General features: G+C 40.8%; 1 protein-coding gene across 1 annotated transcript; it reads left to right on the forward strand.

Annotated features, from left to right (window-relative positions):
* Window positions 1–49: 49 nt before the first annotated feature.
* On the forward strand, window positions 50–26,499 carry DCAF13 (DDB1 and CUL4 associated factor 13). Its single transcript, XM_035317691.1, has 11 exons — window positions 50–182; window positions 1,573–1,772; window positions 2,987–3,094; window positions 4,905–4,994; window positions 5,880–6,035; window positions 6,751–6,828; window positions 11,165–11,247; window positions 13,220–13,384; window positions 16,163–16,298; window positions 25,219–25,382; window positions 26,202–26,499. Exons 1-11 carry the CDS (start codon window positions 113–115, stop codon window positions 26,287–26,289), a joined length of 1,338 nt encoding a protein of 445 aa, XP_035173582.1. The 5' UTR covers window positions 50–112; the 3' UTR covers window positions 26,290–26,499.

Below are 26,499 nucleotides of genomic sequence, written 5' to 3' on the forward strand. Positions count from 1 at the left end.
CCGGTGGGGGAGCCGCGGGAGCTCCGCGTCCCGTCCCGCGAGGCTGCTGCCGGCCCGGCCCATCCGGTCACATGCAGGAAGGAAGAGGGAAGGAGCCGGGCGGCGCGGCGCGATGCGGGTCAAGGTGCTGAGCCGCAACCCCGACGACTATGTCCGGGAGACGAAGCTGGACCTGCAGCGCGGTGAGCAGCACCCCCGGTCCCCTTCTCCCCACCTGCTACCCTGCTCCCTCCCCAACGCGGGCCCCCGAGGCGGCGGCAGCGATCTCCTGGGCCCGGTCCGGCAGCACCGTGAGGCCTCGGGGCTCGCCCGCCCCCCCCCCTTTCCGCTCCCGGTCCCCCCCTTTCCGCTCCCGGTCCCCCCCTTGCACGCCCCCGGTGCCCCCCGGGACACCCCCGGTGCCGTCCCCTCGCTGCGCCGTCAACAAAATGGCGGCGGCCGCCCAGGGCCCGCGAGCGGGGTTGGCCGCGCTCCTCCCTGCCGGGCTCCCCTCTGGCGTGGTGGTTTCGTTTTTTTCTCCGTAGCGGCAGTAACGGGGTTTGTAAAATCGCCACCCTTTGTCAGGAGGAGCCGGAGGAAGTGTCGGCTGCGCTAAATCAGGCTACGTTTTGAGGACAGGGGACCTATTGTATTTTAAACTCTGTGTGCGTTGTTACTGGCTTGATATAGAGGCAGGTGCTGTGTGATGGGGTGTTGTAACTGTCGCTTTATTGTTATTTAATTGTGGTTTTGTACTTGTAACATGGAAAAAGATTATTAAAGTTACTGACTGGGACATTGAATACATCTTACCTGTCATACGAGGACAGGCTGAGAGAGCTGGGCCTGTTTGGCCTGGAAAAGAGAAGACTGAGGGGAGACCTTGTTAAAGTGTATAAATATCTGAGGGGAGGGTGTCAAGAGGATGGAGCTGGTCTCTTTTAAGTTGTGCCCAGTGACAGGACGAGAGGCAATGGGCACAAACTGAAGCACGGGAGATTCCAGCTCAATATGAGGGATCACCTCTTTACCATGAGGGTGACAGAGCACTGGGACAGGCTGCCCAGAGAGCTTGTGCAGTCTCCTTCTCTGGAGATATCCAAAACCCACCTGGATGTCACCCTGCACAATGTGCTCTAGGTGATCCTGCTTGGCAGGGGGGTTGGACTAGGTCATCTTCAGAGGGCCCTTCCAACCTCAACCGTTCTGTGATCTTTATTTTCCAGGTATGATTTGTATGTAAGTTGTTGAAACAAATTCCCTGTCATGTTGCAGAGTGATATCCAGCTCTTTTTCATCAGAGATTTTAAAGATCAGTTGCTGTACTGAGTTTTCAACCTTTTTGCATAAAACAGAACAAAGGCGATAGAAGCCAGAAGCACCATGTCGATACCTGCTGTATTTCTCATTTTATTGTAAGGTATATCTACAGGCAGATGCAGAGAGACCCTTGCTTGATTGATGTAAAAATCTCAGTGTCACAGAAAATTCTCCCACAGCAGGAAAATCAACGAGAAAAGATTTCTAATTCAGTTCACCTTGACCTGTATTTCACATTACGGGTTTCTAATGCCTTTGTTCCTCTTATTGCAGTTCCAAGAAACTATGACCCCGTATTGCATCCATTTGAGGTTCCACGAGAGTACACCAGAGCTCTGAATGCAACAAAGCTAGAACGTGTGTTTGCAAAACCTTTTCTAAGCTCACTTGATGGCCACAGGGATGGAGTTAATTGTATGGCCAAACATCCAAAGAGTTTGTCTACAGTACTGTCTGGAGCGTGCGATGGAGAGGTAAGCTGCAGTTATAAACTGCAACAAAAAAGGTCCCTTTCTTCCTTCTTTGCTCCCTAGTTACATTTTTTTGAGTTTTTGTTCAGCCATGATACTATATTCTGTTCAGATGAGATCTGCTCTTCAGAAGGTGCAACTTACCCAGTATGGGACAGTGTTCCTCAAACTGCAGGTTGTGACCTCCCAGCACACAAAGGGCTTCAAAAAGCTTTAGGCAGCAGCTTTAGCTGTGAGCAGGGGATTTAACAATTCCTCAGGATGGAGCAGTGAATGTGAATATTTGCAGTCCATAATGATTGCTTTTTGCTGTTCCACACCCCCCTCCAAAGAAGGTGAACTGCTGCAGAGTCAGAAGATTATGTGAAGCCAGATGAGCTAGGAGGAAGGGGCATGCAGTCAAAACCTTTGCGGAATAACAATTTAGCATATTGAAAAAAATGCCAATCCTGTATTTGTTTATAATATTTTAGATAAATATTAAAAACAGCAAGCAAGGGTACTCTAATTAGAGTAATTTGCATTTAAAATATATGCTTGTCTTCTCACCCATACTTTCTTAATTTGATAACATTTGTATATTTTAAAGGTGTCTTCTTGGTTGCTGCTTTTTATAGAACATATACATGTCACACAGCAGTGTTGGGGAGACTAACCTTTTCAAAGAGGAGAGGAATAAATTTATATGAAACATTGGACAGATTGCACATCCACTGGTAGAGCAACTGAAGCATGGGGTACTAACAATACATACAAATATAAAAAAATTGAGCTCCTCCATTACTTTATTTATTATTTAATGGGCCCAAATACTTTGAAACAGAAACCTCTACGAGAGGTGGACATTGTTATAAAATTGAATACAGCAACTGGAATGAGAACATTCTCTTGGTTACAAAGGTTATTTCCTTATGCTTTTCTCTTTAAAGGGGTGTGTTTTGCTAAAATTGTATCGTTGCTGTTATCTCTTAGCAAGAATTCTAGTTGAAAAATAGGGGAATGGAAGAATAAGGTAAGTGTACAGCTTGGGTGGGAGGATGGGGTAAAAAGCAAAGCACTGCATTAAAAAAAAAATTGTCAAGAAGGGAATAAATAAGTTTTAACGTTATAAAATCTGGCCAGTGTTCAAGCCAGCCACGCCATTTTGTTATAGCATGTGTGATCTCTTGTACTTGTAAAAATTAAATAACTACAGAATACTTTTCCATTTTTAACAGGTTAGAATTTGGAACTTGACCAAACGACAGTGTATTCGTACTTTACAAGCCCACGAAGGCTTTGTTCGAGGCATGTGTGCTCGTTTCTGTGGTACATCATTCTTTACTGTAAGTATAGTGTCACTCCTTCATACAGTCTAACAATGCAGAGTGCCTAGTCACCTTTTTTTTCCAGTGAACAACTTATATTTAAATACTGCATGGCGGAGAATAAGTTATTTTAGAATTTGAACTCATTTATTTAATTTGTCTATGAACCTGACAATTCTGTTTCTGATTTAATTATATTTGGCATTGTAATATGGATGTTGTTCAAGACTACAGGAAAGATAATTACCAGATTATTGCTAAAGGAGCCATTTAATTAGAATTCAAGTAATCTAGTTTTCATTAAAGAAGCAGGTAATTACGTTTGTTGAAGAATTAGATAGGTTAAGTTCATTGGAAGACAAGCAAATGGTTACTTCTCTGAATATTTCTATAGCTTGTGGTTTAAGATAACAGTAGTTACAATGCTGGGAAAGTCTCAGCAGAAAATTCCAAGTGACTCTAAATGAGAATCCCTTTTTGACAATCTCTACCTGAAAATTGAGAGAGGGGAAGAAGAGAAGTAGTGCTATTAGGAGAGAAAGTTAAACATGCATAGCTACCTTATTTTTACAGTCTGTTTCCTTGATCCAGATCACTGTACAGCCAGGCAAAAGCTTGTGCTGGCATAAACCAAGAGGATTCTCATCCATGGGATGAGAAACAGGTAATTGGAGCAACTGCGGTGGACTGACTTTTAGCAGTTTACATGCTTATTAAATTACTTCCAGAAGATAATGTGGAGTTTAAGTTGCCATCTGATTAAGAATCACAAGATGTAACTTAAAATAAGCAGTCACTTCACAGCTTACCTTTTTTTTCCTTTCAATCCTGGTAATACCGCTTTTGATAACTGGAGAGTATCCAAAGTGACAAATAGATGACTTTTTTTTTGGCAATGTTTAGACAAACCTTTGTTTAAATCAAACTTAGCATAAAAAAATCTACATGTGAAGATCCCATTCAAGCAAAATTTGTTTAAATATAGCCAGATATAAAGATGCTGGAGTGAAGCATGCAGATCTGACTGTATTTGGCTCTGAAAATAAATCAGCAGGGTATACTGTTGGGTCTTCATCCTAGCCAAGCACCCATACAGGCTCTTGCCTCCACAGCAGTAGGATTAGGAAGAAAATAAGAAGAATAAAATTAAGAAAACTCATGGGTAAGATAAATACAGTTGAATAGGTGAAAGAAAGAGGGGAGAAAAAATAGCCAACCAATCAAACAAGCAACAAAAAGGAAATCACTCAGCTACTTCCCCAGACAGTCTTTGAGCAGCAGCTACCTTGGAAGCCACCACTCATCTCCTCCTTTTTTCCTCTACCCCAGTTTTTATTGCTGAATGCAATGTTTTGTGGTACAAAATGCACCTCTAGCCAATTCAGGTCAGCTGTCTGCATCTCCTTCCAGTCTCTTGCCCACCCCTAGCCTAGTTGCGGGCGTATGGGGGTGTCAGACATGACAACTGACAGAGTGGGCAATCAGAGAATGTGTAGACACTGTGCAGGCACTGTTCAGCAATAGCCAAAACATTGGTGCTGTCAGCACTGTTCTTGCCACAAATCCAAAGTACAGCACCGTATGGGATGCTGTGAAGAATGTTAACTCCATCCCAGCCAGACTGTGTACCTGTACTTTGTCAGCTTCTAGTGAAATAATGTGCCAAGGAGATCTAATCTGCCACTTGGAGGCATAAAGAGAGCATTTTACTTTTCTATATGTTGTAGACGTTCCCTTTAGAAAGGCTGCCTGTATTTGCAAAGATGACTGGTAAAGTAAAGAGAACGTATTTATGTAAAACCATACATGCTTTCTCCACTGTTTCCAGGTCGGTGATGACAAAACTGTAAAGCAATGGAAAATGGAGAGCCCGGCATATGGAGAAGAAGAAGAACCAATTCATACAATTCTTGGAAAGGTAGCAAATCTAAGTGCTGATTTCCCACTTTTCTTCTTTTGAATTAAATTTGAACCAATTCTTGTGTAGCTTTTGGAGGAGAGAGAAATAGGTTGATATCACCTGTTATCACACTGTGTTCTCAAATTTTATAATGGCACTTTAAGAGTATCTCCAAGTTTTTATTATATTTATTTTACATGTAACTAGGCAGGAATATCTCAAATGCCATCAGAGGGTGCTTAGATCTGTCTATACTAATCATCCCTTTTCTCGGAACTTGTCAGATCTTCCTGTTGTCTGTTTCTCTTCATCTGTTGTCAATGCTTAGTCTTCATTAAATAACTTTATTTTCATGCCATACCTCACAGCCATTCAAAACAAAATTTTGACTTTACGTTTTAATCTACTTTTGTCAGAAATAAATATACTGCAGCACCTTGAGCTGATGGCAAGCTTATTTTAAGAAAACGGAATGTTTTTTTTATAAGTAGTTATCTCGAAACCCTTTAATTATTTTTATATATAGGGATACTTTTCGCTTCCTAATTGAAAATTAACTGTACCCATAAAACTCCCATTTGCTTTAAAGTTGGCTATACTTTGTAAATGGGCTTCTAATGCCAGCTCCATTAGAAATTAACAAGAAATGCATGCATGCATATTAAATGAGCACACAATAAAAATGCAGAAAGCCACCCTATTGTGTAAACTTACATCTAATAAGACTTGGTTTCTAGCAGCAATGGTGACTTGGTTTTCAGTAATGTAAATGAGTAAAAACATGGGAGGTGTGATATGTAATGCTCTGTTGATTGTCGTTGTTGTGTAATAGTACATACTTCAGCATTTATTTATACATTTGGTTTTGTAAGTTTTATTTATTTTTTCTTTCTTCCTTTAAAGACAGTGTATACAGGAATTGATCACCACTGGAAAGAAGCTGTTTTTGCCACCTGTGGCCAGCAAGTGGACATCTGGGATGAGCAAAGGACCAGTCCCATGTGTTCATTGACATGGGGTTTTGATAGCATAAGCAGTGTAAAATTTAATCCTATTGAGGTAAATTTTTTTGTGTATTGGAAATCAGTGTTTTTTCTTAATCAGTAGAAGATCTAAACTCTGTTAACATTGTCTTTAGCTGCTTTTTCCAAATGGAATTTTTGTTACATGTTTTCACATAATATGTGGGGGGTTGTATACATGCATTTTATGGCAATATTGCCCTAAAAGATAGTACCGTATATTTGCATCCCTTTATCTGTTGTTTCTGTTAATGGGTGAGAAGAGAAAGAAAAGTAGGGTGTTCTCTGTTCTGCCCACAGCAATACATATCCTGTACCTCAATTATATCATGGTATATGATGCAGCAGTTGTGTGGCTGTGGAGCTCTCATCTGTGGCAGTACTTATGGCTTGTGGCAGCAGCTTCTCTCCCTCTTCGTGGCAGAACAACCGCATCTGATTGCTCTTCTCCAGCAGTTCCTGTAGAGCTCTTGGGTGGGCTGTGTTGGTAGATGAAGTGCAGAGAAAGTGCTTGTTACTGGTAGAGAGGACTGGGTGGATTCTGAATTTTACTGGGAAAGTTATTTGAAGTGTTTTCTTGCTGATTACTTATCTGCACACAAAGAACAATTAATGTATTTTCTTAATTGGAAAAGGAACTGCTATTTGACTAGCAGCGTAGTGAAATAGTTTAGATACCTAATGTAAGCTGTTGAATATGCTCTGAAAATCTTTATAACATACACTGATTATTTATGTATTTATTTATTTAGACATACCTTTTGGGAAGCTGTGCTTCTGACAGAAATATTGTGCTGTATGATATGAGACAATCAACTCCATTAAAGAAGGTAATTTTTGTTTTTTTTTTTTGTATTTAACAGAAGATTATGGCAGTAATAATCATGCTTAATATGTAAAATGTCTAAGTATTGATGAAGACAGAGAAGGGGAAGCTCTGAACTATGAGACCACTGAGTTTTTCTCATCTTTAATTTTGAGTCTTTTAACTCTGTTTGAATTAATTTTGAATTTTAAACCAGAGTTAGGAGGGCCTTTTTCTGCATTCAGACGGGCTGTCATGCTCACTCTGTTATAATTCTTGATAAAGTGCCTGACCTGACAGCAATTTCACAATAAGAACTTTATGTTCTTGTATTGCCTTGTGTCTCTGTGTGTGTGGTTTTTATTTTTGTCTCCTTGCTTGAAGGAAACAAGGTAATTTCGAAGGCATTTCCTTTCTACCAGTGGAGAACTTTGCTCTGCATTTAAAAGGGCGTTTTTCTTTTGCGTGGAGATAAATCCTTCTCTATGCACCTAGTGTAAACATTTCAGAACTCCTTTGCAGTGAAATCAAAATTGTGTTTATACGTGGAACTTTACCAGTGAAATGTCGATCCTTACTAAGCTTTAGCAAAATGTATGTGTCGATTCAAAACAAGAAACCAGTAATTTATATGGAAATATTAACCTGGATCAACTGCTGTATTTTTGAACCCCATACCTATCTTTGCAATGTTTCTTCTTAAAATACAATATTATGACTCACGACTATACTCTCAGTATCCTTATGAATGTTGCATACTGTCTGTAAGGAAGGTGCTCAAATATACACTAGAACATAGTAATGGTCTTTCACATGGTTGTAAATAGCAATGTTGTTGGCATAACAGTGTTTCTTTCTTTCTCTTCCTGTGCCCCAATAATTCAAGTGAAGTTTCATTTGGGCCACAGAGACAGTGCTTAAGTTTTTTTTTAAAAAAGTCAGCAATGCCAGCTGGAGACCTGAGTGTCAAAATAAACACAGCCAGTGCTACAGATCTGCAGTTACCAGTTAAGGGCATGTAGTTGGAGCATTTGTGAACTGAGTTTGTGTCTAACAATTTGATGTGTTATTGATATGCTATATCAAAGTATACATATGTGCACATGATGTGTACATAGTAGGTGTACGTATGTGTACCTCACGTAAAACTAGTAAGCACTGTGCTTAGGCGCGTTTCCTGCCATAAGAGTAAAACTGATGAGTGCTTGCTTGCATCTTTGGATGCAGTAGCTTCTGTTGGGTTCCTACTGGTATAGGAATGATTCCCCCATGGAGAAAAAGGTTTATGCCCATTTCTGCCTTCAGAGCAAAGAGCTCTGTACCTCGCGAGAGAAGGATGCTCCTTATAGAAGCACCTTGCCTATGGACAGTTCCTGGCACTGCTGTTTTCTGCGTAATAGGTCAGCAAAGCAGGTCGCACACCACTGTGAATTTGGAACTCAGTGGGGGTTGAGTCCATTTCTTAATGGAAATACGAGTACAGCTTTCCACATCAGGAAGTAGTAGCTCTCTTGCCCAGTTTTTCTGCCCATGAAATCTTATGTTGAAGTCTTATGTTTCAAAGAGGAACAAATAAGATGGTGAGATGCTCCATAAATACAGAATAATTAATATATAAAAAAAACCTGGTAGAATGAAGGGGAGCGCTCTTCTTGTGTGACGAGAGGAAGACATTTAATGGATGTTAGAGTGCTTGGAGACTGAAAGACATGCATGTGTAACTTGTGGGATCACAGAAGGAAAGAATTTAGGGTGTTTTAAAGATAGACTTTAACATTTCAAGAGCTTATGGAAACTGTTATCCATTGCCTGAAATAGTAACAACCTGAGATGTTCACCTCGATCAAAAGCCTTGTAGATAGTAAAGGACGGATTAAGTACTTGGGTGGTCAGGTTTTCTGTTGAAGTAATCTCAAAATCTCCAGGCTCTTTCTTAGCAAGTGCTTACAGTTAAATGAACCAAGGTAGCCAAGTCTTGGGAACTTCACAAATTTGTCTTGTCTTAACAAGGGCTTTTTCCTATGAAAAAACTAACCATATCTACAGTTGATTAAAAATAGTTTCAGAAGTTGGTTCTGCTATGGGTTTAGATAGTTCTTAAATGCTAGTACCATCTTCACAGTGATTTAAATCACTTCCAGCCCAGGTTGCTATACACAGCTGTTACTGAATGTAATGCTAGAACTGTACAGAGGATCCTCTCACGTACTTTTTTCGTTCCAAATGCCACTGCTGCAGTAAACTCAATGCTTTAAGTTTGGGTGGAGGAATTAAGAAGCAAGATGTGGAGCATGAACTTTGACCAAATGTGACCCCTTTTGAGAAGAAGCTGGATTTTCCAGCAATATTAGGGCTACTTTGTGTTACGATTTAAAATATTTGTTATACATATAAAGTGTTTCAGTTAGTGTTGGTACTCATTTTGCAATGCCTGGAAAACTTGAACCAAGAAGATTAAAGAACTCTCCTTGATCGTTAGCTTCCCATATATACACAAGGTTTATAATTAAAAAAACAGTACTGGAATCTGAGTAAACTGTAGTTGTCACAGTACTGTAAACACAGGGCTGTTCAGTGGCCTATCCTTGCAGTAAAGTCATTCTTTAAAATAGAGATCAGTTCACACATCTGATGATTATATTCTGTTCCGGGTGCATGTAATCTCTGAAAATGAGCAGTATTTGGCTTTGCAGACTTCATGTTGGGTAGGATAATGTCATGTAGGAAATGAGGATTTATGGAGAATGAGAGTTGTGAGACTGCGCACACGCTTATAAAGTCACGATCCAATTTTTTTGTGGGGATTTGGTAAGGGTCATCACTACTAACTTGCTTTGAAATTCTATTTTTGTAAATAATGAACACAATCATAGAATTATATTTTGTTATATGCCTACATATTTAAGGTGTTTGGTATAGTGAAGTGGGAACAGAAATGATTTTGGAGTACCATAGCATAAAATACACAAATTTCAAAATTTTCAAGTAGGATTATTGCTGGCCTGCATTGTTACGGAAAATGTTCAGTTGGTTAAGTTGAAATTATACATCTACTTTGTGTCAGGAATACTGTATGGGAGTTCTTTTTAAATTTTGAAAGCTCCTTCAGACTCAGCAGAAGCCAAAGCTCTTGTGTCATACCGGGCATCAGATCACCTCCTCCTGCCCCACAGTGGCCCAGCAGTCATTGCCTCCATTGTCCTTCAAGGTGGAGGCATCTGACATTCAGCTCCTTGAGACCTCTTGCCAAATTCACTGTTCACTAGGTAGAACTGTCTTGTTAGTCAGTCATCAGCTGCGTTACTCCTGCTTCAAGCCAAGGCAACCTCTTTGCAGCCACCTGCTTAACTAGCAGCAAGTCTTACAAGTCTGTAGCAGGTAATTCAGAGCTAATGTAGTGACCGTGAGGAGTATACTACAATGCACCAACTGCTGCACGCATTGCTTGATGCTTCAGTGAGAAATGGCACCTGGCCTGGAGAAGTCAGGAACTGCCATTTTAGAGATAAAATAAGGAAGGGATAGCAGTAACTGGGAAAACATCAGAATGTTGTAATCACTTTGATCTGATTCCAGATCATAGCATTGATTAATAACCGTGTCCTTTGAATTAACCATTTAATTGGGCATGTTTGTTTGTACTGTACTTAACTAAAGTTTTCTGTGAATACCATGGAGTGAAATTCTCATCACAGAATCATCTAGGTTGGAAGAGACCACCAAGATCACCACGTCCAACCTCTGACCTAACACTAGCAAGTCCTCCACTAAACCATATCCCTAAGCTCTACATCTAAACGTCTTTTAAAACCTCCAGGGATGGTGACTCAACCACTTCCCTGGGCCGCCTATTCCAGTGCCTAACAACCCTTTCAGTAAAGAAGTTCTTCCTAATATCCAACCTAAACCACCCCTGGCGCAACTTTAGTCCATTCCCCCTCGTCCTGTCACCAGGCATGTGGGAGAACAGACCAACCCCCACCTCGCTACAGCCTCCCTTCAGGTACCTGTAGAGTGCAATAAGGTCGCCCCTGAGCCTCCTCTTCTCCAGGCTGAGCAATCCCAGCTCCCTCAGCAGCTCCTTGTAAGACTTGTTCTCCAGACCCCTCACCTTCCAAGATGATTTATAGAAGAAAATTTAACCGCAGTGTAGCATGAAGCAATGGGCATGTGATGAGAGCTAGGGTGTCTCAGTACCAATTGTAACACTGCTAAGAAAACCTTGTCATTTCTGTCACTATTGCTCTACCGTAATTCTGTATCTAGAAAGTGTTTGCTTGTCACTGTGATATAAGAAGCTTTGAAATATAGCCAGTATTTTATTGCCTGCAACAAGATAGCAATGTGTAAATATCTTCCAGGTTATCTTGAACATGAGGACAAACACACTGTGTTGGAACCCCATGGAAGCTTTCATTTTTACTGCAGCAAATGAAGATTACAAGTAAGTGTGATCCTGCTTTTGGATAATCCTGATCACGTTATGTTTTATTTTCTGTATCTTAGTGATTTACCGTCATGTTAAAATACATTTTTAAAAAAGCTGCTTAAACTCTAACTTTGCACCGCTTAAGTAATAACCTAGTGAATTATATGAATGGTATCATTGACTTAAAAAATAAATAAATAAAAATAATGGTAGACTGCCTCTTTCAGCACCAGCGTGGGGTGGGGTGTAGAAGCACTCTAATTTACAGAAAATGCAGTTAAGTCTATGCAAGCATAGTTTACAATAGGACCTGGAAACTAAATAATATTGCCAGTCCAAGGCAATATAAGGATATATTTTCTTACCAGCTTGTGTGAAGCTTGATATATTGTACTGATCAGCTGTTTTGATGAGAACATTTCTTAAAATTAATCTTTTGTGAAACAATTGCAAAGACTGCAGTACGTACCCTTTCAGCATCTCACAGCAGTATTTTACTTTTGGGCAATACTATTCATGTGAATAGCTAATCTGATATTGAAAAAGCTGTCTTCAAAACTAGGCCACTGCAAAATGTGCTCCATATCCTTGTTTCCAGGAAGTCAGTGATCTAACAATAGATCACTGCTTTCTTCTAGAACACAGGGATTTTATCGCTTATCTTGAGGCTGTTTTTCCAACAAAACAGAATCTGGCCCAGACCTTGAAAATGGGTGTTGTGTATAATGTACTGCTTTCACATTTTTGGTTATGGCATAGTAAAGCTACCTAGTCTGTTTGTCATTTTTTTCCCCACACTAAACTGAAATTGGTAGCTGCTACTGTAAAGGGCAATTCTCTTCTTGCAAAGTAAAACAATTAATGAGTGCAATGGCAAATGTACAAATCAACAATATGCCTGAAGTGTTAGCTAATTACATAGAGTAGCAGTTTTGAATGTGATGCTAGCATATTTTTTCTTGGGGAATTCAGAAGGAAAAAGAATAGCTGCCAATAAGCAATTGAGTAAAAGACATTGAATTAATTCCAGCCATGCATTCATCTGCAGCAAGGAGGGTGAGAAGCCTGCTGCTAAATTACAAGTTTTTAATCCAGTAGTTCTACTAAACAGTATACTTAAATCTGGTTTCATTAAATGCTTTGTCTGTAAATCGTCTTGGTTTATTGGCACCCAGCAAATTAATGATCTATGCAGTTATTATGCCTTGCTATGTGTCAGTAGGTTGTTGATTCAAAGGAGCATGGGTAGACATCACCTGTTCTTCCCTAGCTCTGAAGTGCTTAAGAGGTAACCAGCTGAGGTCCAGCAGCTGTGTTAATATTTAATGTAAGGCTTTTCTACAGACAGTGCAGGCAGTGTAGTTCCTCTGCTCTGCTGAAGTAGTATCTGTGTGTGTTGAAGGACCAGGCTTTTCTTGGACTCCTGCAGAGTCAGTGGTTGCCTGGTATAAAGACAGTCAGGCTGTAGGAAAGGGTGCCAGACAAATGGGAACTTCCCAGTAGACTTTGAGTTACTAGGAGATCCCGGTACGGGTAGATCTAGAAACCTTGCAGAGTTGAGAGTGTTGCCATCATGAGAATAAGGGAGTCAGAGATGTTTGTTCAGGTTATGTACTTACATCTGAAGAGGGAGTGTGGCTGTTGAGAAACACGTCAGTCAATGACCCAAAAACAGATGCTGAGGGGAGTGGTGGAGACCTATCTGTCTGGGTCCTGTTCAATAACTAAAACCTCCTCTTAGTAAACTTTTTTGAACCTCTAAGCACTACATCATTCTTTCCTTTCACGTGAAGTATTCAGGTCTAACCAGATAATTATTTCCTGATACTATTTCACTTCAACACCTTTACCTTTCATGTGTTACTTGCAGTTTTAAAGAATTCCCTCTGCACTGTGATCTATCTTCAAGTATGATTAAAGTAGCAAAAATGTGCTGTTCACTTACGAGTGGTTCAGATATTAAGCTGTTCATGTGTTTATTTTAAAGCTTATATACTTTTGATATGCGCTTCCTTTCCTCGCCTGTCATGGTGCATATGGATCACGTGTCTGCTGTTCTTGATGTGGATTATTCACCCACTGGGAAAGAATTTGTCTCCGCCAGCTTTGATAAGTCTGTCCGCATTTTTCCTATGGACAAAGGCCACAGCAGGTGAGTGATTTTACACCTCTCTCTCTTGCTCTCATGCATCCCAGTGATCTCCCTCCTTAAGCCTCAAAATCCTTAATCATTCCCGTCTTCGTTGAGGCATTCACTTCCTGTGAATGTCAGTCTTATTGTGTATACACCTCGAGACTGACAGGTCAGGTAATCAACTGGTAATTCTGGAGACTGTGGTAGTGTAGCACTTGTGTTTAACAAGTAGCAGTGCTGATGCAATTTTGAATTAAAATTAAGGCGGAGTCCTCTGGATGCAGTGTTATATTAGGTATCCAGAATGGAGGCTGCGTACCTAAAGGAGCATTGATAGTTTATTGGTTATTTGTTTCCTTTTTTGTAGTGTGGTACCACCTCTTATCTACATCTGGATTTTAGCTTTTCCATTGTTAATAATCTGCAAATTCACACTTCTGTTAGGGCAGCATGCTTTCCTTGACATGATTGCTTTCCAACAAATGCAGCATCAGTTCTGAATTACTGTCCTTATGTATACTCACTTGGGTTTTACCAAGATAAATCCTATATTTGTCCCTGGTCTGTGTATCTTTAGTGTTTTTAGGTCACTTTGTACTGTATGTGTCACCACTGAAGTTTGCTGCCCTTAGAACATTGTAGTGCTTGGTTTCCTGGGACTAGTTTTGTCCTATAGAGATGATTAGTGAAGACATCCCATGAAAAGTGCTGTTAGTGTGGGTTCCTGAGGATCAGTCCGGGCCATTTTTGTGATCCTACTCAGTGCACTTTACTACTTTTTGTTCATGCTGTGTTAGTCAGGTTTTGAGTCATGTGACAGTGCTTTGAATACAATTCAGTTTGAATTAGTTTCTCATGTAAGATTTCATAAGGCAGTGTATTAAATGTTTTGCTGAGGTTCAGATTGGATCTACTGTGTCTCCATTACTGTTATTATTTTGTTTTTCAATTTGATGAAAATCAAAGCAAGTTATCAGGCCTGTCTGGTATCATTTGTTCTTCATAAAACTACCTTCATTATTCTCTGTCAGACTCTTTTTTTCTATATTAACTTTTTCTTTTGCCTTCCTCTGTCCCCCCTGATTTTGCCCCCCCGAAATTGCCACTTGCTTAAGTTTGAGGTGGTTTGGGGGGGGGGGGGGGGGGGGTTTGAGGAATATTGAATACTGACGGGGGGAGGCATATATTTTTGTTACTGTTCAGTGTAGTTATGTATGCATTATTCAGCATGGCTACAAGCTCCTATACCTGCTTAGGGATTGAGAAGGGCTGTTTCTATTTTCTTTCATAGCTAATCTACAGGTAGTTATACTTTTTTTTCTTGTTTCATAATAGTATTTTAAATATAATTAGAAATTGCATCTCCTTAGTTGTTTTTTCTTACCCCCCCCCCCCCCCCCCCAATTCTTTTATTACCAAACAACATGGTTCATATCTCTTGATGTCCACAGATTTTCCTTTCTCTGGAATGTTCATAAAAGTGGTGCTAGGCAAAGTTAAAGCATATCTTTGCGGGGAAGTGAGCAGATCCCATAATGCTAGAAGAATAAAAGGCTTTATTCCACATATTCCACATTACAGCAGATTGTTGATAAGGAAGGCATTTTTCCATTTTGCTCTCTTTTGCTCCCCTTTCTCTTTTGCTCCTTTCTCTCCTTTTCTCTCTCTTTTGTAGTTGCTGTAAATGTAATGAGGAGGAGCCTTACAAGTGAAGAATTTAGCCACTTGTAAGTTGACTAGGGCATTCTGGGGCCCTTAAAATTTTTTAAAAGCTGGACTTATTCAGAGCTGCATAGTTGAAATTAATCCTTTGGAATAAAGAGAGGTCTCCAAGCATCCCTCTTGGAAAACTGAGGGCGTTTGAGTGTATCTTTAAGTAAGGATCCTGACTGTGTTTCAGTTAACTCAGACTTTTGATCTCTCACCAATTTGAAAAACTCCTAACTTCCATTGCTTTTTATTTTATTTTAAAAAGAACGCTTAAATTTGGGAATTGAGTAGCCGTAAGAAATAAGATCTCTTATGAAGTTGATTTAAATTCCGTAAATTCTTTGTAAAGGGAACCTAATGTCTGTGTGAGTTTTTTACATGACGTGTCCAGGTTCTATGGCCATCTTCTTTTGTGTTTTTCCTTTCCCGGGGAATGGTAGTTAATAACTGGTGGTGACAGCAACAGGAGAGACAAAGGCTGAAAATTCAGAGTAAGGAAAGGAAAAAAATACTTAGTTCCCCAAAGGTGTGTGAAGAAAAGTTTGTTACTGAGCCAACTAGTAAAATGAAAGTAAATACAGAAATGCTTATGAAAACATGTATGTACTTACACAGCATTAAACGTTAATGTCAGCAAAACCTGATGTGAGCAGGGATGTTTTCAGAAGGTTCTTGTGCTCAGTCTTTAACTTTGTTGTTTTTGTAGAGTATCACTTGAGCATGAATTGAAGTGGTGGTTAAGCTTATTAAAGCTTATTTAAGGTGGTATATTGATTACGTTTGTTTTTCTTGCAACTCCCCCACAGGCTCAGCCTCAGTCTAGTTCTTCATGGCTCTTGAATAGTCATTGTTTCTGTATATCCTTTCTGTTACTACTTGGATTTTACTTGTAAAAATAACTGGGTAGAAGAAAGAGAAAGGTCTCTTAGCTGCACTGTATGACTGATACGCTAAAGAGATGGGTACAAACAAATCAGAAACATATAATAGATTTTGCCTTGAACAGAAAGCTTTCTGCTATTTCAAAGGTAATGTTGGTAGGAAAAGTGATAATAAAGTATTAAAAAACGTTTTTTTTCACTTTAGGGAGGTCTACCACACAAAGCGTATGCAGCATGTCATCACTGTAAAATGGACTTCAGATAGCAAATACATTCTGTGTGGCTCAGATGAGATGAATATCCGTCTGTGGAAGGCTAATGCTTCTGAGAAACTGGGAGTGGTAAGATATGTTCTGTTATCACAAGGCAGTGCTTGGTGGGTTTTGTTTTTTGTTATTACAACTGGTTAGTCTGTCCAACTCCTAAAAACTTGTTTCTAAATGGAAAATGTGAAATTCTGGTTTGACATTTGCATTTAATTTGAAAACTAATGTGCAATATAGCTCATTGCATTTGCTGGGGCTTTTACAAATAAGATTACATGCCTTTGTATTGCTACACAGGGTAATTAGTTTTTGTCTTGTTTAATTCTAACAATAATCACCGCTTCTAACTAAACTCGAGTTTTCTGTCTTGGTGCTACAGGTAGTAGTCATCCCTCTGCACTAGTGAAAAAGCAGTAAGTCTAGTTCTAGAATCTAGCCATACAGAAGTGATCCTACTGAAGCGTAGGGTTGCTGCTTTAAAAAAAATTGGCGGAGTGGTTCAAGTTTAGTGCATTCTGTGATAAGCATATGCATTATAAAATAGATTACTTGCACCAATGCATAACTGAAATTGCCATTAAACTATGTAACTCCCAAATATCAAGTGGGCAAGGTAGCCTGAAGTCCTTTAAGTTCAGTGTAGTCACTTTGGTTGAAGCCTTCCTAGGAGGAGAAGACATCAGTCTAATTAACGCATGTATTTTCCAGTAACACTTGTTCCAATTATTATATATAGATAAAACCAAACTGTTCTATTGCAGTTAGCACTTATATATTCATTCATCTGCACAGTTGTATTAAAGTATTGAGTAACTTTGGAGAAGGAATTTGACACTTTGTCCACTGGGAGTAGTCGCTTTACGTAGCTTCATGTTGTTAGGGTACCTTGGAGGTGCTTACACAGCTCTTTCTGAGCCCATCAGAAAAAGTAGAACTGTCAAACAATTCTTGGAGGAATTCCTGCTTGATCTTGGGAAGGAGTGAGGGGGGAGGAAAGGGAAGCTGTAATTCAGGGAAGAACAGTGTACTGTTAAAGGGACGATCTTAGTTGTGGCTGGGGCTGCTTGAGGTGAAGCTCCATCGATTCTGCATAGAGGGAAGTGGGGTGGAGCTGGTGAGAGTACTGGGGCTGCAGCGTGGAGCAGGAAGGTTTGTGGGCTGTTGTGTTCTGTGAAGGGCTGCATGTGGAGCAGCACACCTAAAACATGCTTATCTTTAGCCATGATTCACCATAGGTATTCAGGAGCCCTGTTATCTTTCCCATCCTTGCTGTACAGCTATATTTTTTTTCTATAGCCTGTATAATATGTGTGGTTACAAATTCTTATTTAGGTTGAATTTCTTTAATGGACTAACTCTTCTATTGTATTTAGAATGCTATTTTTTCTCTATTTTGAACTAATTCTTGGGATTTTTCCAACTAGAACTTTTGTAAAACATTTAACACAAATATTAGCCCCATAGTTGCTAATTCCAAGGACTCTGCAATGTTCATTACAGACTTTGCCTTTTCATATAAATGTTATGTTAAATGTGCTCAAACAGTGCAGTACTGGGCAGTATTGTTACGAGTTTTCCTGTTGGCATATCCATAGTCTCACAGCCTTTTCATCTGGTTTTACAGTATTAGCTGAAATTTTCTCTCCTTATTAACTATCTTCATGCTCGGTACAGAAGGACCATTCTGTCTCTCTAACATGCTGTTCCAGAACAGAATCATCTGTGGTATTTCTGACATGCGTCTTGGTTCTGTACCCTTTTTTGTGAAGGACAAGTGGGTAAAAAGAATGTCAAAGCCATGATTTTCACATGGAATGATAGTTAGTATTTTCAAGTATGTTCTGTTGACTACTAGATGGTAATGGCTCCTTTTTTATGAAAGAGTAAGGATGCTTTGCTCTGGGTAGTAACTGCGAAAACCGACACAACATCATAGGAATGTTATGTACCACAAGGACTACTTAGCTATTGTTCCAGTATTCAAGATGTAGAGTGGTAAATTACCTTCTGCTCTTTTCTGTGGTATTTACGCCAGTGAAAACTGGCAAGAGATGGGTCTGAAAAAGGAACTATCAGTTAGGACTTTCCGGTACTGGTTGTGTTCTGCACATTAACAGTCTTGTGTTCCTTGACCTGACAGTGAATCCTACACAAAATACCCCATGTGTGTTTGTTATGTTTTTAAGCACACCATTCCTGCTTGACATGCCTCTTGGAGGCTGTGCAGAGGATTCAGTTGTGCTACTAAGGGATCGTAGGAATACAGCTTTTGAAGCATCTCCTGGAAAGAGTCCAGCGGAGGGCCACAAAGATGATACGGGGCCTGGAGCATCTTCCCTGTGAGGAAAGGCTGAGACCTGGGTCTGTTCAGCTTGGAGAAAAGAAGACTGAGAGGGGATCTTATTAATGCTTATAAATACCTGAAGTGTGGGTGTGGTGGTTTTACTCGGGTGGGCGGCCGAGCTCCACCACAACCGCTCTCTCACTCCCCCTCCTCAAAGAGGAACGGGGAGAAAATACGATGAAAGGGGCTCAAGGGTTGAGATAAGGACGAGGAGATCGCGCAGTAATTACCGTGACGGGCAAAACGGACTCAGCATGGGGAGATAGTAAGATTTATTGCCTATTACTAACAAGCTAGAGAAGTGAGAAACAAAGGAAAGAAACCAAAAGCACCTTCCCCCCCTCCCCATCCACCCTCTTCCACCTCCTCCCCCTGAGCGGCGCAGGGGAACGGGGGAATGGGGGTTATGGTCAGTCTATAGCAATTCTTCTCTGCCGCTCCTTCTTGGTCACTCTCGTCCCCTGTGCTGTGGGATCCCTCCCATGGGATGCAGTCCTTGCTGAACTGATCCGGCGTGGGCTGCCCACAGGCAGCAGCTCTTCAAGAACTGCTCCAGATCTGGGTCCGTACCACGGGGTCCATCCCTCGGGAGCAAACTGCTCCAACCTGGGTCCCCCACGGGCAGCAGCTCCTGCCAGGTCACCTGCTCCTGCGTGGGCTCCTCTCCACGGGCTGCAGGTCCGGCCCGGAATCTGCTCCGGCAGGGGTCTTCCACAGGCCGCAGTCTCCGTCGGTGCAGGGCCACCTGCTCCACTGTGGTCTCCTCCACAGGCTGCAGCGTGGAACCCTGCTCCACCGTGGTACTCCATGGGCTGCAGGGGGACAGCCTGCTTCACCATGGTCCTCACCACAGGCCGCAGGGGACTTCTGCTCTGGCTCCTGGAGCACCTCTCCCCCTCCTTCTTCACTGACCTTGGCACCTGCAAGGCTGTTCCTCACTCCTCTCACTCTCCCAGCTGCTGTGTGGCGCAGCATTTTTTTCCCTGTCTTAAATCTGCTCTCACAGAAGCACAAACAACATCACTTACTGGCTCAGCTCTGGTCAGCAGTGGGGCCCTTACCTAACATGAGGCAGCTTCTAGATCCTTCTCACAGAAGCCACCCCTATGGCCCCCTGCTACCAAAACCTTGCCACGTAAACCCAATACAATGGGAGACAGAGGGATTTGGCCAACCTCTTTTCAGTGGTTTGTGGGGACAGGACAAGGGGCAATGGCCACAAAATGGAGCACAGGAAGTTCCGCACCAACATGCCAAAGAACTTCTTCATGGTGAGGGTGACGGAGCACTGGAACAGGCTGCCCAGGAAGGCTGTGGAGTCTCCTCTGGAGATATTCAAGGCCCGTCTGGATGCCTACCTGGGCAGCCTGCTCTGAGGAACCTGCTTTGGCAGGGGGGTTGGACCCTCTCTGGAGGTCCCTTCCAACCCCTTCAATTCTGTGATTCTGAGTTTCTGACAAAGATCTTCAGCCACCAATTCCCAATAAGACTAAGTCAATAGTTACCTTTAACCTGTAGGTCAAGTGGCATGTTATATTTTTTTTTATTGTTGTTGGTTTTTTTGTTGTTGTTTTTTTAATCAGAAATGAAAACTCATACTGTCATTAAGAATACGAATCTTGTCACCTTGCAAGATCATGAGGCATTTTAAGAAAGCAGAACTATTCAGAAATATGGGAAGAACTTAAAAAGGACAGTGAATTATGTAGAAAATCTGCTCTCGTTTCACATGGGTGACACTAATGAACTTGTGAAGAATTATGTTATATGAAGAAGAGAGAGTGCTTCACAGCCCTGTATCTTGTGTGGAGCTATGTTCAGTGTTGCTGAAGCCTTGAATTTAGCAAGACGCAGAATATGAATATTAAATTAGTAACTGTCCAGAGCTGATACAGTTGCTATGAAAGCTTTTGGAAGCACTATGAAATCTTATTTTATGTGTTTAGAGAATAATTGCTACAAGGACTTGGGGTGGAACCTTTACAGCTCATCCCATTCATGGATATACCTTGGGAATGTCACTAGGATGCAGGCAGCTCTGCTAATCCTTGTTCCACCCAACTTGGTAGTTCCTGCAGTTTTTAATGTTGCAAGTGTTAGTGGCTGTTTATCAGATTCCTCTGCTTTTCTTTAGCACCTGCTCTTTTTTTTATTATTATTAGAGGACTGGTGTTCTTATCTTCATAGACATGTGCTAGCTCATTTTATAAAAGTCCAGTTCTTCCATAGTCTGTGGCTATTTTTTGAACATTTTGAATATTCAAAGCTGAACACTCAGTAATTCTGTCGGAAGTGTCAGAATGTGTCTTAAATGCTTAGTTGCTTGGTCTGCTATTTTTCTTAGCTGAGAAGATTTGATTGAATGACTCATCCAAAGGTCACTGTATTTCTGATATAATGCCAGCATCTTGTAATACATTGTATTTAAGATGGATATTTTGGGGGTGGGGGTGGGTAGCAAAAGAAAAGTGGTAATCCAACATTTTTTTTATTATTTTTTGGTCATTTAGTCTCGTTTCCAGCATTGCTGGGATCTGAGGAAGTTAGGCTGAATACAGTATTGAGGTTGTGACTGCTGAACATTTATCCAGTTGGAGAGTTGTACTTTCTGAACTGTGGCTACCCCAGCAGTCATCAGTTCTGACATGCATGTTTCTTTTGGGTTTTAATGTATTTGGCACTGCAGTCATTGTTTAAAATCAGTGAAACTAAAGGAAGAATCAACGTCTGGAGAAGCCAGGGGCATGCTGTGTCTCCCCTCGCTGACAGTTAAGGCTGCATGGGTTTTATGTAGGGGTAACAATTCCCAAACCTTTCTGTTGGATCTACTGCAGAGATTGTTTTAAAATAATATTCAGTCTTTAGTTTTTTTAATAAAAATTGATTTGTTTTTCCCAGTAACAGGACTTCATAGTTTTTTTTTAAGGCAGTAAACATCTAGCTCTGCATGTCCTGAAATGAAAGACCCAATTACAAAAGAGTTTTAAGATACTCCAGACTGTTTAAATACTGTACTTTAGGGACTTGACGTGTGCCTGAACTCGGCATCTTAAATACGTGTGAAGCTTTTGTACCTGTGGGCTTGGGGATTTCTGAACAGGGGCGTGCCTTTGGATTGGAAGAATAGAGGGAAGAGAGCCTTGTCTGAGGGAAAAGGCTGGAAAAGCAGTAATAGAGTAAATTTCAGTTAATAAAATAGAATTCATTTAATTAATACAAAGGGAGAGATACATTTTTTAACTGTAGTGAAAGCAATGAACCATCAGTAAAACCCGGAGGTGCAGTGTTCTTCAGTACACTGACATGTTAGAAGAATCCTGCACCTGCAGGTTGTTTTTTTTTTTGTAATACGTGTGAATGTCAGTAACATTACTGCCGTGACTTAACAGCAGCAAAATTTGGCTCTGTTACCTTTCCAAAGTAGTTAAGGATCAGGCAGAGCGCTGGACAATTGAAGAAGAAAATGTCGTGCTTGTGAATGATTTGTGTCTCAGCAAGTGTAAAACTGGTGCGAGAAGTGAGTGTGAGAGAGTTGGAACATCGATGTTCTGCTTTCCTGCAAGGTGCAGAAATGGCTTTTGAGTAAGAACTGAAAAAGATTGGAGAAAGTGCAATGACAAGTCTCGGTGTTGATCTAGCAAAGTGCATCAAAACTGTCTGAGTAACTGTAGATCCTTTCAGTCTCCTTCTAGTGTACAGTCCCACTGTGTGAGATGAGGCTGATAACAAGTAGCACCAGGCACTGAGTGACGTGGCATTATTCTCAGTGATCTGCCGACTGTGGTTCAGTGCACACCTAGCTTCGTGCCTTTAGCTACGATTTTGTGCACTCCACGCCTATATCACCTTTCTTTTTTGTCATCCGTTTAGATGTAAAGTTTATGTACGTCTTTGTTTCCAGGAAATAATGAGTAATAAACGTAATGGCAATGAATTTAGAAGACAGTTTTCATCAAAGCAGTGGAAAAATTTTAAACACAAGCTACAGTGTAGAAAATTGCTGGGATATGTTTGTATTCTAAAAATATGTTGCATCTGTGCTCTGTCTGCCCTAACCTAGAAGGGCAGCCTGGAGAGGATTGATAAACAGCCATTTCGTGTGCCCACGCTGAGTTAGAGGAGTCCAGCAGCGAGTGGGACAGAATGCTACAGATGCAGCCCACTTTAAAAGGAGTTGGTTTCTGAAAGGTGATGGTAGCTCCTCACTCAGGGCTCCAGAGAAATGCTTACCTTCCTTCTGCCCGAGGGTGTATGAAATAACTAGCCTCTGTCATCTGGAGGGAGGAAAGAGGCATAGGCAGGTCACACCTTCCTCTTGCCAACAACCTGCATTTTAGAGTTATTTTCCCCGTTTTTCACTCTAGGTATTCACTGCGTAGTGCTGCTGTTGTACTGGCACCAATCAATTGCTTTTCCACCACATGATTTCTGTCTTCTTCATATAGGAAAGAAGTTCCCCATTCACGTTAGGATGCATGGAAAAAGGGTCCAACGTCATCTCTGAGCACGTCTTTCATTCATGATGTCACGTAAATCTGAATTTCTTACACCGTAAAGTGTTCTGGTCCCTGTAAATGAAATCTCGAGTCCTGCTAACCAGTGCTGCATTTACAGCATCTTCCTCAGCCCAGAGCGCTACGGGAAGCTGGTCTCTTCAGCTGTCTGGGCTGACCTTTGTAGCATGACTTGCAAGAAAGAAATTGGAATTCAGTACTTTATTGCAGTCCCCCTTCTTGGCTATCTGGTAGTTTTGATACATAGAAACTTGTCATTAATACACTTTTTTCCCCCATCATGTAGATGCACAGCCTGGCATATGGGGCATTGGTGTTGGGTGGTTGGGTGAGAAGGCACCAGCTACGTGCCTTTCTAGGAGCTGCGTGGCACGTGAAAATGGAATGAGACTCAAACATAACCACCTTAATCTGTAGTAATTTTTTTCATAGGGTATCCTGGATGTATCTTTAATTTACAGATTCACCTCCTGTCTGTAGAATCATCAAGGTTACGCTAAATCAGCAGCAATTTGCTCTTCTTAAATTAAAAAAAAAGATCATTGCTTTTAATTAAAATAAAAGCTCTTTAATTTGGATTATGTTGGCGGTTTTCTGCAGAGTGGGAACACCTGGGATTTATTGAGAAAGAACCATCTATTCAGGCTGGCTCACTAGAGTAAATTTCACTAAAAAGGAGAGAGTTTTATTGGGCTCGGATTGTAGAATTTACTCACCTGCAGTTTGAGAGGTTATGATAAATACAAGTAAAGCAGGCGGATTTAATTTTATGAACACGATGGTGTGGGCAAACAGAGGTTCAGAGCACTGTGTGTATTGGATGCCTGAAATAAGACTTTTGTGAGTGGCGAGCAACTCTACATTCGGTACCTGGAGAAACTTCTTTCATATGGTTCATGGTTACCGGTTTTCATTAGTGGTATTTTTGACCAAAATTGTGTGAGTATGATAAACGTTTTCAGAATTTATGAAATATTATAACAGAAATCACTGCCAAAGGTAACCTCCAGAGTGGAGAAGAAATAGCCAACTGCTGATTTCAAAGGCAAACAAAAAAAAGCGTGCTTTGTAACGTGGGTGAAATTTCCAGATTTTCTTTCTGTGATAGTCTGTGTGTGTCTGTCTGAAACACGGGTTCTGTTGTCTGTTGAGAAAGTAAGGAATTAGTGAAACGGAGCTAGTTGCAAATACGGATTGATAGAAGTTGTCTGAACTGTTTTGTCTTGAAGGCTTTCTGAATAGTTAATAGTGGATTAAATAAATGGAGGAAGGTAAAACACACTATATAACTCCGGTCTTTTTGGAGAGAGGGTAAGAAGGGGACGATAGGATGTAGACACATTGCAATTAAAAAAAAAAAAAAAAAACCTAAGTGGTTTGGGGTATAGAGGACCTTTTTCCCCTCCATAAAGATTCACTTGCTGCTTTAGTTCAAGTCTGAAAGCACACTAGACTAAAACACAGCTGAAATTCCCAGAGACCACACGAATCAGAAGACACAGGCACTGCTGTTCCTCATGAGGCAGTGCATGCTCTCAACAAAAAGGCAGCACGCACAAATTGTCCTCGTGATAAACAAGGACTAGGACCAAAAGAAACATGCCTACTTGAAAAACTACTTCCTAAGTTAGCTGTAAGGAAGAGACGCCTCTGTTTCAGTGTTGTTAATGGTGTCTTGGATATAATTGTAAATGGGGATGAAATTTATGTCCTTTCGTGATCGTACTATTTTGCCTTTATTTCACGTGTTTGTGATGCTAAGATATTTTTAGCTGCATGATGAAAGCTGGAACTCCCCGTGTGCCATGTAGGCAAGCTAATACTTGAAATCTCATATGTACAAAGTGCTTCCTAATGCATCAAGGCGCTGGATAATGTTAGGCCACGTAAAGAGCTGTCTGTAAGGCAGTTCATGAAGACAATTCATTTTTAGCATTTGTATTTATACTGACTAGTGATTAAAATGCCTGCAGATCGTTGTTTCACAGCACAAGTTGATCATCAGCATTGGTTAGGAGAGCAAGCGGACTGATCAAAGAGGTTTTAATATCTGCCAGAGTTCAGCATTTGTAGAGAAACTGTAGAGTTAAGCCCCTGATCTTTTATAACACGCTTGTCTGTGTTACTTTCCTTGTAGCTGGCACCACGAGAGAAGGCAGCTCTGAACTACAATCAGAAGCTGAAGGAGAAATTCCAGCATCACCCGCAGATCAGACGAATAGCTCGGCACCGTCACTTGCCTAAAAGTATATTCTGCCAAATCAAGGAACAGCGTATCATGAGAGAAGCTCGTCGGCGAAAGTATGTCTTCCTCTTCCATCTTTTTGTATTTGTATTAATAAAATGCATCACTGCAGCGCTGTGGTAGCAGCGCACGGGAATGTTAGAGCTGTGCAGGGAGGAACAAGTATGAGCTACTTCTAACACCTGAAAAGTGACCATGAACTGCTTGACCATGAACTGCAATCACGTTAAACATGATTGTTTAACCTTTGGTTATAAAAAAAAGGGAGACAGGTGCCAGTATCAACAAGGACTGGCTGCTTCCCAAAAATGTGCTGAAGAATCAGGACTGAGTATCAGGTTGGAAAGAGCCACAGTGCTCTGTTAGGTGTGACATGATGCAACACTGCAACAGAAACAGAACGGCCTGATTGTGGTGTGGGTTATTGGGCTTTTCTAATGCCAAACTCCAGGACGAGCGTTTTCAGTCTCCTGGATCGCTGTCATGTTGGAATATTGGAGCAGAAGGTGGCATTCTTTGCTGTAGCCATGAAATTAACAATAAAAACAAAAAGTGGTGGGTTTTAGTCAACTTTCTCAGCTACCTACAAATTTGAGCAGCAAATTCTGCTAACGTGGAAACGAAGTAAGCTGTGGTCCCAAGAAAAGAGTCAGTTTGAAGCTATTCTAAGTTAGACAATTTTAAAGATACTTTTTGAAGGCACAATCCTCCTTCTCAAAGGAGGAAATGTGTTGGTTTTGGCTAATAAAAGCAAAACAATTCTTAATTTATGGTTATTTTTTTTTAATTTTAAGTAATTTCTTAAGGAGGAAGATGGTCTTTGTTAACTCTTTGTGATGATTACTGAACTGTATTCTTCTGCTTTCTGTTCCTAGGGAATTGAATCGTCGCAAGCACAGCAAACCAGGATCTGTGCCGTTGGTGTCAGAGAAGAAGAAACATATTGTGGCAGTAGTGCAATAACTGCTTTCACATGTACAAAATCAAGACTGTTAAAGTTGCTAATATTGACAGTTGAATAAATATCTTTTAGCTTATTTAAAACTTTTATAATCCGGATGAAAGGTGGCACAAGTTATATAAAGACCAGAAGCTTCTTTAGATGAGACTTACCGGAAGCCTCATATTTGAAGTTTTTATCACAAAAATAAAAGTTTTGCATTTCTCAAGTTA

Source organism: Oxyura jamaicensis, chromosome 2 (assembly GCF_011077185.1).
Source record: "Oxyura jamaicensis isolate SHBP4307 breed ruddy duck chromosome 2, BPBGC_Ojam_1.0, whole genome shotgun sequence".
In the NCBI taxonomy this organism is placed as follows: Eukaryota; Metazoa; Chordata; class Aves; order Anseriformes; family Anatidae; genus Oxyura; species Oxyura jamaicensis.